This window comes from Hyperolius riggenbachi, chromosome 11 (assembly GCF_040937935.1).
Source record: "Hyperolius riggenbachi isolate aHypRig1 chromosome 11, aHypRig1.pri, whole genome shotgun sequence".
Taxonomy (NCBI): domain Eukaryota; kingdom Metazoa; phylum Chordata; class Amphibia; order Anura; family Hyperoliidae; genus Hyperolius; species Hyperolius riggenbachi.
Window position 1 is genome coordinate 136,701,722 of NC_090656.1, and position 15,082 is coordinate 136,716,803.

The following is a 15,082-nucleotide window of genomic DNA, read 5'->3' on the forward strand; positions in this document are numbered from 1 at the left end:
CATAATATATATATATATATATATATATATATATATATATATATATATATATATATATATATATATATATATATATATATATATATATATATATATAAAACAATGACCATCACAAAAATAAGAAGTTTCTGAATCTAATTAGGGTATTTATCCGTTAGCCGGGCGCATCCGGCAGGTGGCGCTAATTACTATTCCCCCTCCAGGCCGCCATGGATAGAAGGGAAAGATGTAACTCTGGTGGAGTTTTGTCGCCACCTAGAGGATGCATCCGGCTAACGGATAAGTACCCTATTTAGCTCTTTGTAAAATTCTGCATCTGCCCACTTTATTTCTGCTTCCAGAGCTGCAAAAAAAATCAAATTAATTCCTATGTTTGAGCTCATCTCTATTTCCATATAACCAACAATCAGTGAAAACGCTCTTCATACAATATGGCTGGCCTGGAACTGAAGGGGGCAGACTTTCACCAAACAATACGGGACAGCTATTGTATGGTTGTACTGCGCCTGCGCTATGTGAGCAGCAGACCTTTCTCAGAAACTTTGTATCGCATGCGAGCGTCATGCCGTATGTATACGTGTGACGTCACAGCGCAACTGCGGCGGCGCCGAGACTGCGTGTGTCGCGGGAGAGACCGAGAAGATGGCGGCGGCTGTAGAAAAGATGTGAGTAGAGGAAATTGGAGAAAGTGAAGTGGAAAAACTCCGAACGCTGCAATCTGTGAGGGAGTTGTGGCTGTAGGGCAGACACCATTCCCTTAAATGGCCAGTACTATGAGGGACAGGGACTGCTTGTTAGGATAATAGGCTGAAATGCTTGTATTGGGAGTTCTGCTAATTGTGCCTCTCTGGACGAGACTACAATACCCAGTGTGCTAGTTGGAGCGGATGAGGCGGTCTAGGATCATCTGCCTATGAGTTTACAGTATATTATGCTTAGAACAATTATAACAAGTGTCTTATTTAAATCAGTGCCCTGCCTCTGTGGGTATAGAAGTTTTGGTACTTCTGAATGTAACATCAAAACAGAAGTCCTTATCTGAGATAACAGTGTTTACTATCAGGAAGCAGAGATCATTTGTTTCCTGATACTGTGAAAAGAAGCCTCCTGGCCTGCTTGTTATGTGCTTGCTTTCTTTGTTTGGTTGGCTTCTGCTAGCTGAGTGAAATGTTCTGTTATATCCAACTAATAGATGTAATTGGTCTGAAATATTGGTGTGAAATATCAACTGTATATATTCATGTAGATTAAAAGAAAATAAAACCTAGTTTTAAACGATTCTTCACAGGAGTTGATTGAAACTGGCAGTTCCTTTACTAGTTTGTTTAGTTTCTTGTAAGGGACTTTTTTTTTTTTTTTTTAAGAAAAAGTTGACTGGTTTAGCAAGAGGTTGGTCGGCACCTGTTTGCAATAGGTCTGATGGTGGCTGGTAGGTAATAAGCACCACCAAAATATCTGCAGCAGTAATTTTAGGATAGTTAGTGTTAACCTTGTAGTGTGAGCTGGTATCCTTGAGAACAAAGAAGTTTTCATTGTCCTGGCATTTTGCTAATGTTTAAGAAAAAAAATACTAACAAACTAGCTCTTAATATTTTTGTTCAATTTCATTTTTGCCCTTTTATGTGAAATAGCCTTAAAGAGACACTGAAGCTGAAAAAAGAATATGATATAGTGAATTGGTTGTGTACTATGAATAATTACTAGAAGATTAGCAGCAAATAAAATATTCTCATACTTTTATTTTCAGGTATATAGTGTTTTTTTCTAACATTGCATCATTCTATAATATGTGCAGATTACACAACATTCGGCATTCAAAATGATTATTTCAGAGCAGTCTGTGAACTGACCTCTCCTCTGGCAGAGCAAAAGTAAATAGTTCAATAACAGTTGAGATAATAAGTCAGAAAACAGCCCTCTCCACAACTTTGAAAGTCGTAGAGCTTAATGGCTTTTTTGCATAGAGATAACAACTGGAATTTCTTAGCTCTTCCTGTACTGGAAACAATTAGACTGACTGAAACAATTAGTATCTGATTTTAATGTTTTATTTCTTAGCTGTACTACACATACAAATCATATCATAATTTTTTTTTCGCTTCAGTGTCTCTTTAAAGCGGACCCAACCCTTTTTTTTTTTTATTATTTTTTTTTTTTAATTCAAAATATTTAGTTCCACCACTCTGACACATACAATGATAAACACTCATTCAAGCCTATGATCATTTCAGTGCATGCTTTTCACCCTTCTCTTTTCATAACTAGGGTTATACAGGTGGTAGCCATTACTTCTGAGCTTAGTAGGAGGTTTTAGATCATGGGTGTGTTTGTCATCAGCTACCCTCCCTCACAGGGGAGTCGTCTATGTGAAATGTCACACAAGCTGAGATCACTCCCCTGTGACATCATCAGTAGCAGCCTGTGTTTTGTTTTTTATCTCCTCCACCAGTCTGCCGGATTCTGTCCCGGCAATATGAAAGGAAGGGAGGGGTTCCTCCAATAAATGTAAAATACTTTATATTTGTCATCATGCAGCTGAAAAAAGGCAGCTATTTATTATAAGTTAGAAATGGATTTTATTTCTGAAATCTAGAATTTTTAATTTGAGTCCACTTTAAGTTTTATAGTCCTGTGTGAGTTCTTCTTAAGCTGTTTACAGGCATCTAATGGTACTTTGTGCATACAGGATTGTAGTCTTGGGTTGCCTGCTCCTGCATGTTAAGGCGCGTACACACGCCATACTTTAGCAAACAGGTCCGTCAGACCCTCTCGCTGGACGGACGTTCTGCCGACAATAGGTCGTGGGTACACGCTGTCGGCAGACTCATAAGACTGTTTCTGACAGATCCACTCAGCGAATCAGTCTGCCGACAGACTGTACACCAGTTCTACTGTTGGCAGAACGTCTGCCCAGCGGGAGGGTCTGACGGACCTGTCGTTTGCTAAAGTATGGGGTGTGTACGTGCCTTTAAACTACTTGTAGACTTTAAAGATTTGGCTGTTAATGGTAAGTTGACAAACAACTTTGGCTTAGCCAAGGTCTGCAGATACAATGAACCTTGGAAAACCAACACGGAAACAGGAGCCCAGATGGTGTATTACGTAATGTAAATGTAATGTGTGTGGCAGCCCCGACCCGTCATCAATTCGCCTAGCAGATCCACCCCCATGGGCTGGCAACTCCTTTGAAGACACCGCTCCTTCGTCTCTCTGCTCTACATCCCCGCACGCATATTAACAATCAGGGCTATGGAGTCGGTACAAAAACTTTCGACTCCTCAGTTTATGAAACCACTGACTCCGACTCCAGGTACCCAAAATGGCTCCGACTCCTTAGTCTAATACTTACCAGGGCTGTGGATTTTGTACACAAATCATCTGACTCAGACTCCTCAGTTTATGAAATCTCCGGCTTCGGGTATCCAAAATGGCTCAGACTCCACAGCCATGTTAACAATACACATTGTCAGCAGCATAGCTAACATGCATCTGTACTGGCAGGCCCAGTGATGTTGTCCTAAGGGCAACATACATCACAGGTGTGGCCACACTTTAAAGAGGACCTGTAACTTTAAAAAACGTCCCCTGGTGGGTACTTACCTTGGGAGGGGGAAGCCTCTGGATCCTACCGAGGCTTCCTCCGTTACCTGGTGGCAGTGCTAGCGGCCCCTGAACGGCGGCCATGTAAATATTAGCAGCCAACTTTCCTTTGGGCTGTGGTTTCAGGGGGCCCAGTGAGACCACAGTGGGATGGAGGGGGTAGGCCTCAAAAGGATCCAGAGGCTTCCCCCTCCCAAGGTAAGTACCCCCCAGGGGTATACTCTAGTACTATAAGCGCTTTTAATAACACTTTAATCCACACTACAAGAGCTTTTGTAAGTGTTTGTTTAGCGCTTTTAAAAATTGCTCCCATTCACTTTCATTAAAATCGGGGTAAAAATCACGTAAAAATTGCAGCAAAGGCGATCACAATGATTTTTACCGCAATTTTAATGAAAGTAAATGGGAGCAATTTTTAAAAAGCGCTCAGAAAGCTAAGCAAATGCTCCCTAAAGCGCTGATAGTGTGGATCCGGCCTAACCAAGGATTGAACTTTATCCCAATCAGCTGATACCCCTTTTCCTATGAGAAATCCTTTTCCTGAATAGATCATCAGGGAGGTCTGTATGGCTGGTATTGTGGTGAAACCCCATCCACAATGTGATGTCAGGACTAGGGATGACCAATGATATGCAAATATATATTTCTGAGTTTATGCAAATGTATGCCGCTTGAAATTGTACCAGTCAATTTAAATCGGGGAAGGCCTTGCTTGGCCTATTTTCAAGCTGCATGTATTTGCATACAAATGTACGTACATTTGCATAAACTCAGAAATATTTGCATGCCTTTGATCATCCCTAGTCAGGACCTAAGGCCTGACAGTTTTCTAGCAAACAATATAGACTTGTGCTCCACTGAAGCAAAAAGGTCCACGCTTAAAATATCCTGGTATGGATTGCTAGGGCAGCTCTCAATGTTGGGAGTATAGTGGAAATCTAAAGAAAATAATAGCTCTCCATAGTTTACCAGGGGATATTTAATACGCACAGGTTAAAATCTACTTACAAAGCCTTACAAACTTTAAAACCCATCAGCGCACGCAGTCAGTCCTGGAGGCATCTCCTCTCTCAAAGTGCAGGCGAATTCACCGATGGCACGTTCCAGACCAGGACACGCGTGTCCGTAGTTTCTCCCATCTTCCAGCATCTTCTCTTCACTTCCTGTCCCGTCCTGTGAGAAAGTGAAGTTCAAACATTAGAGGGCGCTCTACTGTTTGAACTTTCTGCTTGTGACAGGACAAGAAGTGAAGTGAAGATGGGGTATGCTGGAAGAAATGAGACTGCGGGGACTCGTGCCGGCAGACAAGTAATGTATTGCAGCTGGCCAGGGGAGCAGTGGCGGCGAGCAGGCGGCAGTTCCACAGGTTGTGAATTGATTTTTCATGCTGAAATCGATTTAAAATTTGGTTGCAATGTATGGGCAGCCATTAGATCACTCTCTGATCACATTCGATCTGTTGGTCGATCTGGTGACAATTAACCAGTGTGTGGCTACCTTTTAGTTCCTCCTTTAACTACTTCCCGACCGCCGTATAGACAAATGGCGGCCGGGAAGCAGACGCCGCAAGGACCGCCGTATTGACAAATGGCGGCGGTCCTTGTTTGGGCATGGGCGGAGCGATCGCGTCATCCGTGACGCGATCCTCCGCCTGTCGCCGCTCACTCGCCGCAACATCCCGCCGGACATACGGAAGCGCCGGCGGGATGTTAACCCGACGATCGCCGCATACAAAGTGTATAATACACTTTGTAATGTTTACAAAGTGTATTATACAGGCTGCCTCCTGCCCTGGTGGTCCCACTGTCCGAGGGACCACCAGGGCAGGCTGCAGCCACCCTAGTCTGCACCAAGCACACTGATTTTCTCCCCCCCCCCGCCCCAGATCGCCCACAGCACCCATCAGACCCCCCCCTGCCCACCCCCCAGACCCCTGTTTGCACCCAATCACCCCCCTAATCACCCATCAATCACTCCCTGTCACTATCTGTCAACGCTATTTTTTTTTATACCCCCCCCTGCCCCCTCCTGATCACCCCCCCACCCCCCAGATTCTCCCCAGACCCCCCCCCCCCAGACCCCCCCCCCCCATGCACTGTATGCATCTATCCCCCCTGATCACCTGTAAATCACCCGTCAATCACCCATCAATCACCCCCTGTCACTGCCACCCATCAATCAGCCCCTAACCTGCCCCTTGCGGGCAATCTGATCACCCCCCCACACCAATAGATCGCCCGCAGATCCGACATCAGATCACCTCCCAAATCCATTGTTTACATCTATTCTCTCCTCTAAACACACACTAATTACCCATCAATCACCCATCAATCACCCCCTATCACCACCTGTCACTTTTACCTATCAGATCAGACCCTAATCTGCCCCTTGCGGGCACCCAATCACCCGCCCACACGCTCAGATTGCCCTCAGACCCCCCCTTATCAATTCACCAGTGCATTCATTACATCTGTTCTTCCCTGTAATAACCCACTGATCACCTGTCAATCACCTATCACCCATCAATCACCCCCTGTCACTGCCACCCATCAATCAGCCCCTAACCTGCCCCTTGCGGGCAATCTGATCACCCACCCACACCATTAGATCGCCCGCAAACCCGCCGTCAGATTACCTCCCAAATGTATTGTTTACATCTGTTATCTTCTCTAAACACCCACTAATTACCCATCAATCACCCATCAATCACCCCCTATCACTGTTACCTATCAGATCAGACCCTAATCTGCCCCTTGCGGGCACCCAATCACCCGCCTACATGCTCAGATTACCCTCAGACCCCCCCCTTATCAATTCGCCAGGGCATTATTTACATCTATCCTTCCCTGTAATAACCCACTGATCACCTGTCAATCACCTGCCAATCACCTATCACCCATCAATCACCCCCTGTCACCCCCTGTCACTGCCACCCAACAATCAGCCCCTAACCTGCCCCTTGCGGGCAATCTGATTACCCACCCACACCAATAGATCGCCCGCAGATCCGACATCAGATCACCACCCAAGCGCAGCGTTTACTCTCCTCTAAACACCCACTAATTACCCATCAATCACCCCCTATCACCACCTGTCACTGTTACCCATCAGATCAGACCCTAATCTGCCCCTTGCGGGCACCCAATCACCCGCCTACACGCTCAGATTACCCTCAGACCCCCCCTTATCAATTCGCCAGTGCAATATTTACATCTGTTCTCCCCTGTAATAACCCACTGATTACCTGTCAATCACCTGTCAATCACCTATCAATCACCCATCAATCACCCCCTGTCACTGCCACCCATCAATCACCCCCTGTCACTGCCACCCATCAATCAGCCCCTAACCTGCCCCTTGCGGGCAATCTGATCACCCACCCACACCAATAGATCGCTCGCAGATCCGACGTCCGATCACCTCCCAAGTGCAGTGTTTACATCTGTTCTCTACCCTAAACACCCACTAATTACCCATCAATCACCCCCTGTCACTGCTACCTATCAGATTAGACCCCTATCTGCCCCTAGGGCACTCAATCACCCGCCCACACCCTCAGAATGCCCTCAGACCCCAGCCCTGATCGCCTTGCCAGTGCATTGCTTGCATCTATTCCCCCCTCTAATCACACCTTGAGACACCCATCAATCACCTCCTGTCACCCCCTAGCACACCTACCCATCAGATCAGGCCCTAATTTGCCCCGTGTGGGCTCCTGATCACTCGGCCAAACCCTCAGATCCCCCTCAGACCCCCTTCCGATCACCTCCCCAGTGCATTGATTGCATCTATTTTCCCCTCTAACCACCCCCTGAGACACCCATCAATCACCTCCTGTCACCCCCCTAGCACTCCTATCCATCAGATCAGGCCCAATACAACCTGTCATCTAAAAGGCCACCCTGCTTATGACCGGTTCCACAAAATTCGCCCCCTCATAGACCACCTGTCATCAAAATTTGCAGATGCTTATACCCCTGAACAGTCATTTTGAGACATTTGGTTTCCAGACTACTCACGGTTTTGGGCCCGTAAAATGCCAGGGCGGTATAGGAACCCCACAAGTGTCCCCATTTTAGAAAAAAAGACACCCCAAGGTATTCTGTTAGGTGTATGACGAGTTCATAGAAGATTTTATTTTTTGTCAAAAGTTAGCGGAAATTGATTTTTATTGGTTTTTTTCCACAAAGTGTCACTTTCCGCTAACTTTTGACAAAAAAATAAAATCTTCTATGAACTCGTCATACACCTAACAGAATACCTTGGGGTGTCTTCTTTCTAAAATGGGGTCACTTGTGGGGTTCCTATACTGCCCTGGCATTTTAGGGGCCCTAAACCGCGAGGAGTAGTCTAGAAAACAAATGCCTCAAAATGACCTGTGAATAGGACGTTGAGCCCCTTAGCGCACCTAGGCTGCAAAAAAGTGTCACACATGTGGTACCGCCGTACTCAGGAAAAGTAGTATAATGTGTTTTGGGGTGTATTTTTACACATACCCATGCTGGGTGGGAGAAATTTCTATGTAAATGGACAATTGTGTGTAAAAAAAAAATCAAACAATTGTCATTTACAGAGATATTTCTCCCACTTAGCATGGGTATGTGTAAAAATACACCCCAAAACGCATTATACTACTTCTCCTGAGTACGGCGGTACCACATGTGTGGCACTTTTTTACACCCTAAGTACGCTAAGGGGCCCAAAGTCCAAAGAGTACCTTTAGGATTTCACAGGTCATTTTGCGACATTTGGTTTCAAGACTACTCCTCACGGTTTAGGGCCCCTAAAATGCCAGGGCAGTATAGGAACCCCACAAATGACTCCATTCTAGAAAGAAGACACCCAAAGGTATTCCGTACGGAGTATGGTGAGTTCATAGAAGATTTTATTTTTTGTCACAAGTTAGCGGAAAATGACACTTTGTGAAAAAAAACTATTAAAATCAATTTCCGCTAACTTGTGACAAAAAAATAAAAACTTCTATGAACTCACCATACTCCTAACGGAATACCTTGGGGTGTCTTCCTTCTAAAATGGGGTCATTAGTGGGGTTCCTATACTGCCCTGGCATTTTAGGGGCCCTAAACCGCGAGGAGTAGTCTTGAAACAAAAATGACCTGTGAAATCCTAAAGGTACTCATTGGACTTTGGGCCCCTTAGTGCAGTTAGGGTGCAAAAAAGTGCCACACATGTGGTATCGCCGTACTCGGGAGAAGTAGTATAATGTGTTTTGGGGTGTATTTTTACACATACCCATGCTGGGTGGGAGAAATACCTCTGTAAATGACAATCTTTTGATTTTTTTTACACACAATTGTCCATTTACAGAGGTATTTCTCCCACCCAGCATGGGTATGTGTAAAAATACACCCCAAAACACATTGTACTACTCCTCCGGAGTATGGCGATACCACATGTGTGGCACTTTTTTGCACCCTAACTGCGCTAAAGGGCCCAAAGTCCAATGAGTACCTTTAGGATTTCACAGGTCATTTTTGAGAAATTTCGTTTCAAGACTACTCCTCACGGTTTAGGGCCCCTAAAATGCCAGGGCAGTATAGGAACCCCACAAATGACCCCATTTTAGAAAGAAGACACCCCAAGGTATTCCGTTAGTAGTATGGCGAGTTCATAGAAGATTTTATTTTTTGTCACAAGTTAGCGGAAATTGATTTTAATTGTGTTTTTTCACAAAGTGTCATTTTCCGCTAACTTTTGGCAAAAAATAAAATCTTCTATGAACTCACCATACTCCTAATGGAATACCTTGGGGTGTCTTCTTTCTAAAATAGGGTCATTTGTGGGGTTCCTATACTGCCCTGGCATTTTAGGGGCCCTAAACCGTGAGGAGTAGTCTTGAAACGAAATTTCTCAAAATGACCTGTGAAATCCTAAAGGTACTCATTGGACTTTGGACCCTTTAGCGCAGTTAGGGTGCAAAAAAGTGCCACACATGTGGTATCGCCGTACCGGAGTGGGAGAAAGATCTCGCCGGAGTGGGAGAAAGATCTCTGTAAATGGACAATTGTGTGTAAAAAAAATTAACAAATTGTCATTTACAGAGGTTATTTCTCCCACCCAGCATGGGTATGTGTAAAAATACACCCCAAAACACATTATACTACTTCTCCTGAGTACGGCAATACCACATGTGTGGCACTTTTTTGCAGCCTAACTGCGCTAAGGGGTCCAAAGTCCAATGAGCACCTTTAGGCTTTACAGGGGTGCTTACAATTTAGCACCCCCCAAAATGTCAGGACAGTAAACACCCCACGAATGACCCCATTTTGGAAAGTAGACCCTTCAAGGTATTCAGAGAGGGGCATGGTGAGTCCGTGGCAGATTTCATTTTTTTATGTCGCAAGTTAGAAGAAATGGAAACTTTTTTTTTTTTTTTTTTTCTCACAAAGTGTCATTTTCCGCTTACTTGTGACAAAAAATAATATCTTCTATGAACTCACTATGCCTCTCAGTGAATACTTTGGGATGTCTTCTTTCCAAAATGGGGTCATTTGGGGGGTATTTATACTATCCTGGAATTCTAGCCCCTCATGAAACATGACAGGGGGTCAGAAAAGTCAGAGATGCTTGAAAATGGGAAAATTCACTTTTTGCACCATAGTTTGTAAACGCTATAACTTTTACCCAAACCAATAAATATACACTGAATGGGTTTTTTTTTTATCAAAAACATGTTTGTCCACATTTTTCGCGCTGCATGTATACAGAAATTTTACTTTATTTGAAAAATGTCAGCACAGAAAGTTAAAAAAATCATTTTTTTGCCAAAATTCATGTCTTTTTTGATGAATATAATAAAAAGTAGAAATCGCAGGAACAATCAAATAGCAGCAAAAGAAAGCTTTATTAGTGACAAGAAAAGGAGCCAAAATTCATTTAGGTGGTAGGTTGTATGAGCGAGCAATAAACCGTGAAAGCTGCAGTGGTCTGAATGGAAAAAAAGTGGCCGGTCCTTAAGGGGTAGAAAGCCCTAGGTCCTCAAGTGGTTAAAGCATTACTTTTGTTTAGTTTAGCAAGGCAGGTTTGTCACAGTTGATGTTTAGAATTAAAACTGTGTACACTAACTCGATTAAGCTTAGCTTATAGTTGGCTGATAAGAACCGCCTCTGTAGGAAATCTAGCGAGAGTACAAGGACCCCGAAGCCTCAGCTAGCGATGAGCCAGGCAGATGGATTGTACCTCACACACCACCAGGGCTGTGGAGTCGGTACAAAAATCCACCGATTCAGACTGACTCCTCAGTTTAGGATTCCTCTGACTCCTCTAATTTGCATATTACAATCTTGTTGATTGAATGTTTGTAACATGAAATTCATCTCTTAACTGCCAACGCTTTGGAATTTTAAAAGACAACTGAAGTGAGAAGGATATGTAGACTGCCATATTTATTCCCTTTAGTCATCAACTAAAACTACCCCTTGGTATGAGTACTTGTAAAAGGTACAGACAGGAACAAAGAACATCTATCAGGCCCTAGGCAATGTAACTGTGGGTACATGTAAGAGTGATGTGCTGGTACTCTGCAGGAGAATGAGGCGATTCTTCCTCTATTATACATTCTTCATGTACAATCTGAACCAGGTTTATGGGTGATAGACAACACCTCTGTGTTTAATGTGCACAACATTCTCAGTGGATTCCCCGCAGCTCTGTGGGGAGTGCCTATGTAGAGTATAGTACTACTGTGTAACAAAGGAAACCTGAGACAGATGAAATTAAAGTTTTATACATACCTTGAGCTTCCTCCAGCCCCCTTCAGGCTAATCAGTCCCTCGCTGTCCTCCTCCGCCACCTGCATCTTCTGCTATGGGTCCAGGCACTTGAGCCAGCCGGGGGTAGTGCGCATGCACACACTCCGCCGCCAGGAGCGTACTACACCTGCGCAGCACTATTGCAGATCGCTCCTGGCTGTGGAAGTGGCACGTGGCCAGACTGCGCTCACTGGCTGAATTACCAGGACTTTTAGCAGAAGATCCAGATGGTGGAGGAGGACAGCAAGGGACTGATTGGCCTGAAGGGGGCTGGAGGAAGTCCCAGGTATGTATAAAACTTTTATTTTTATCCGTCTCAGGTACCCTTTAATTCGTAGTTACCAAACAAAATTTTAACATATCAAATTATTTGATTTCATGAGCAAAGGGAGTGCATACATTTACATAAATCAGCAACAACGCAGAATTATTTGCATCTCATTGACCATCTCTATTAGTGACACGGCTACACATCAGGCTTTATTCTTACAGCATAGATGTTATTTAGTATGTATAAAAGATTCCTGTGTACACATCATATATACAGTCACAATCAGATGTGTGTATCTGACTTTACAAATACTGGGACTGCTTTATTGAAGCAGTACAAGTAACTTTTTTTGATTGGTTTATTTCATTTTTGTGGACTAAGCACAGCTATTACTGTATTTATAAATAGAGAAATAGAACATTTTATAATATTTTCTATTTTAATTACAGTTTAAATTCATTAGGAGTCGGTTAATTTTTTTCCTACTTCGACTCCAGGTACTCAAAATTGCTCCGACTCCACAGCCATCAGAATCCCCCACCGCATAACGCAGCCTCGGCCCCACAATGTCACCTGAGGGATGGGTTACATACTTGCCTAAGTGGGGGGAAGGCTCAGGGCGTACGAGAGGAATCGGCGCGGGAGACTTGGGCGCAGGATACAGCCGGTATATGGCTGATCCTGCTGCTGCACAAGTTCCTGGCCGTGTTAAATACTATTCCCCCTCCAGGCCGCCATGGATGGTGGGGAATTAACTAATTTGGTTTCCAGCAATTGCTGGAGGCCGAATTATTGTGTTTTAAAAGTAACTTCAGCTCCGTCTTCTGACGGAGAAGCCATATACCGTATCCTGCGCCCAAGTCTCCTGCGCCGATTCCTCTCGTACGCCTTGTCGGATATGGTCTTCTGGCTGCACTCCCCTCCATGTACAAGTGCAGGCTGTGATATATGGATACAGCAAAAAGGACAAAACAGTATATGCAGCTCAAAAAAATGCACAGTTTATTGCAGGGTTGTGGAGTCGGACTCGGGGCAATTTTGGGCACCCGGAGTTGGAGTCGGAGTCATTGATTTCATAAACTGAGGAGTCAGTTGGGAGTCGGAGTCAGATGATTTTTGTACAAAATCCACAGCCCTGTAAAGTATAAGACTAAGGAGTCGGGGCCATTTTGGGTACCCGGAGTCGGAGTCGTGGTTTCATAAACTGAGGAGTCGGAGTTGGAGTCTGAAGATTTTTGTACCGACTCCACAACCCTGGTTTATTGGACAATTCCTAATACCATCACCAATAAAATAGCAAAATGGCGTCAGTGGTAAACCGACACAATGGCAAACTGTATAATTTATAGTCGATAGTAGGATTACAAAAATGAGTACAGTATCTCACAATGAATATGAAAATGGTAGCATGTCCTGAAGAAGTCCGGGGCGAATGGCGTAGACGTCATGCTAACCTGCACGCACTTTTAGAAGACACCACACTGCTCTGCCCGCTGACCTTATGACGCATCTCTAATCCACCTTACCGCTTTGCTCTACTACGCCAGCCTGAGTGTACAGATACAGCCAGCCTTTGGGGACGGATGCAGCGCCATACACTGCACACTGCACAGATAAATGATCAATTTTCTGTTCGCTGGAGGACAGTACTCCCCTCTTGTTTTGCTACAGCGCTTATGTGCGCAATTGGCCACGTTGCTGCTAAGCACCGCTCCAGCGGACATCTGTTTACTGCTATATCACTGCTACAATACACTGTGGTTTACTCAAGCGATTTATGTTTGACTGGATGCTTCACAGTGTTACTTGACTATGGAGCTGGCTTGCTATGATTGCTGCTGAACTTAATGTGCTGACCTCACGCGATGCTTAATCAGCCCAAAGGATCGCTATCATCTTCGATATCACTCGCCATATGAATTATCTGCTCCACCACGCCCCTTAACTGTATAAGGGGCAACGTTGGTGATCTACGTTGTGGCAGTTATGCAATACTTTGGAATGTACGTCTACTGCCTATGAACTTTTTGCTGTACCACGTCCCTTGACAGTATAGGTGGCAACGCTTTGCTTTTACAGTGTGGCACTTCAGCATTATGAGGACTTCATTCCTATTACATTAATTATGGGCTATGCTATTTTCAGCTATGGACATTGACTTTTTGTCTGAAAAGCCTTCAAGTTCATTTTTGGTGGTGCATTCATAAATATTGCCTCTATCCTCTGTTATATTACTACATCCTTGGACGATCTACACTCATCTTTAGCAACTGATCTGGCGTTTCCCTACCTATGTTGAACTTTGCAGCAGGCAGTGGTATACCCTTTAGTGGTCATGTTGATGCCTTTTATTTATGTCATAAGGATATCTTTCAGCAACATGTTTTTGGGCAGTACATGTGTCAGATGTGGCTCTCCTATTATTCTATGAATGTTATTTAATTGATCATATTGGTCGTACCCTATTATCCACTGTGAGTGGTTATAATCCTTGAATTTATTGCTAACATATGGATTACCTCCCTAAGTGATGATTGAGTACTCCCAGTATGTTTGTACTATGGCGCATAGTGTTCAACTTTGATTTGATGATAATTTGTATCTATGCCCAGCAATTATATTTTGATATACATAGTGGGATTCTGTACTCATTTTTGTAACCCTACTGTCGACTATAAATTATACAATTTGTCATTGTGTTCGTTTACCACTGACACCAGTTTGCTATTTTATTAGTGATGGTATTAGAAATTGTCCAATAAACTGCAGTTTTTTGAGCAGCATAGATTGGGTTTGTGCTCCTTTTTTTCCTGTATTCATGTTTTTTACCAGTGCTGGTACCTGCACCATACCGTCCCTAGTGATATTTATTCATTGTTTTTTGTGATGTATGGATTACTGTTCCAAGGTAGAATAAGGCTTCTTTTCCATGAGCAGTTGTACTGTGTGCTCAGGAAGCAGTTACCAGGCAGCAGCCAGCAGTTTCCAGGCAGAAGTAAGCAGTTGTGAGAGTTTGAGAGGCATTTCACTACCTATCAACTACTCGTAGAAAAGGGCCCTAAGTAAAGCAAACCTGTCAGATGCAAAAACAGAAAGTTGCATACATTAAGTGGAGGGAGGCCGCTCGTCAATTTGCGGCTTCATGCAGTACAGCTGTGCTTGTACACAGAGGCACACTTCTGCAAATTCTTTAGCAGCTACAGTAGGGGTGCAATGGAATTTGCAAAATGTTATTTCCTGCTTTGTGCAAACGTCTATACCACTGACACACCAAGCCATGTAAGGTTTCTAGAAAGTAAATGTTTTTCAAGATTGAAAACTTAAAAAACAACTAACGAGGGATATGGTGGTTTCCATATTTATTGCCTTTAAAAAAAATACCAGTTGCCTGGATGATCTATGTGGCTGCACTAGTGTCTAAATCACACCAGAAGTAAGC

General features: G+C 43.9%; 1 protein-coding gene across 2 annotated transcripts in view; it reads left to right on the forward strand.

Moving 5' to 3' along the window:
• The first annotated feature begins 589 nt into the window (after positions 1-589).
• The window catches only part of DPF2 (double PHD fingers 2), an 84,737-nt gene continuing 70,244 nt past the window's right edge, over positions 590-15,082 (forward strand). For both annotated transcript variants that reach the window (XM_068261006.1, XM_068261007.1), the window contains exon 1: positions 590-665. In XM_068261006.1, the coding sequence (XP_068117107.1) occupies positions 643-665 (23 nt within the window). In that variant the 5' untranslated portion in view covers positions 590-642. The remainder of the gene's footprint in view (positions 666-15,082) is intronic.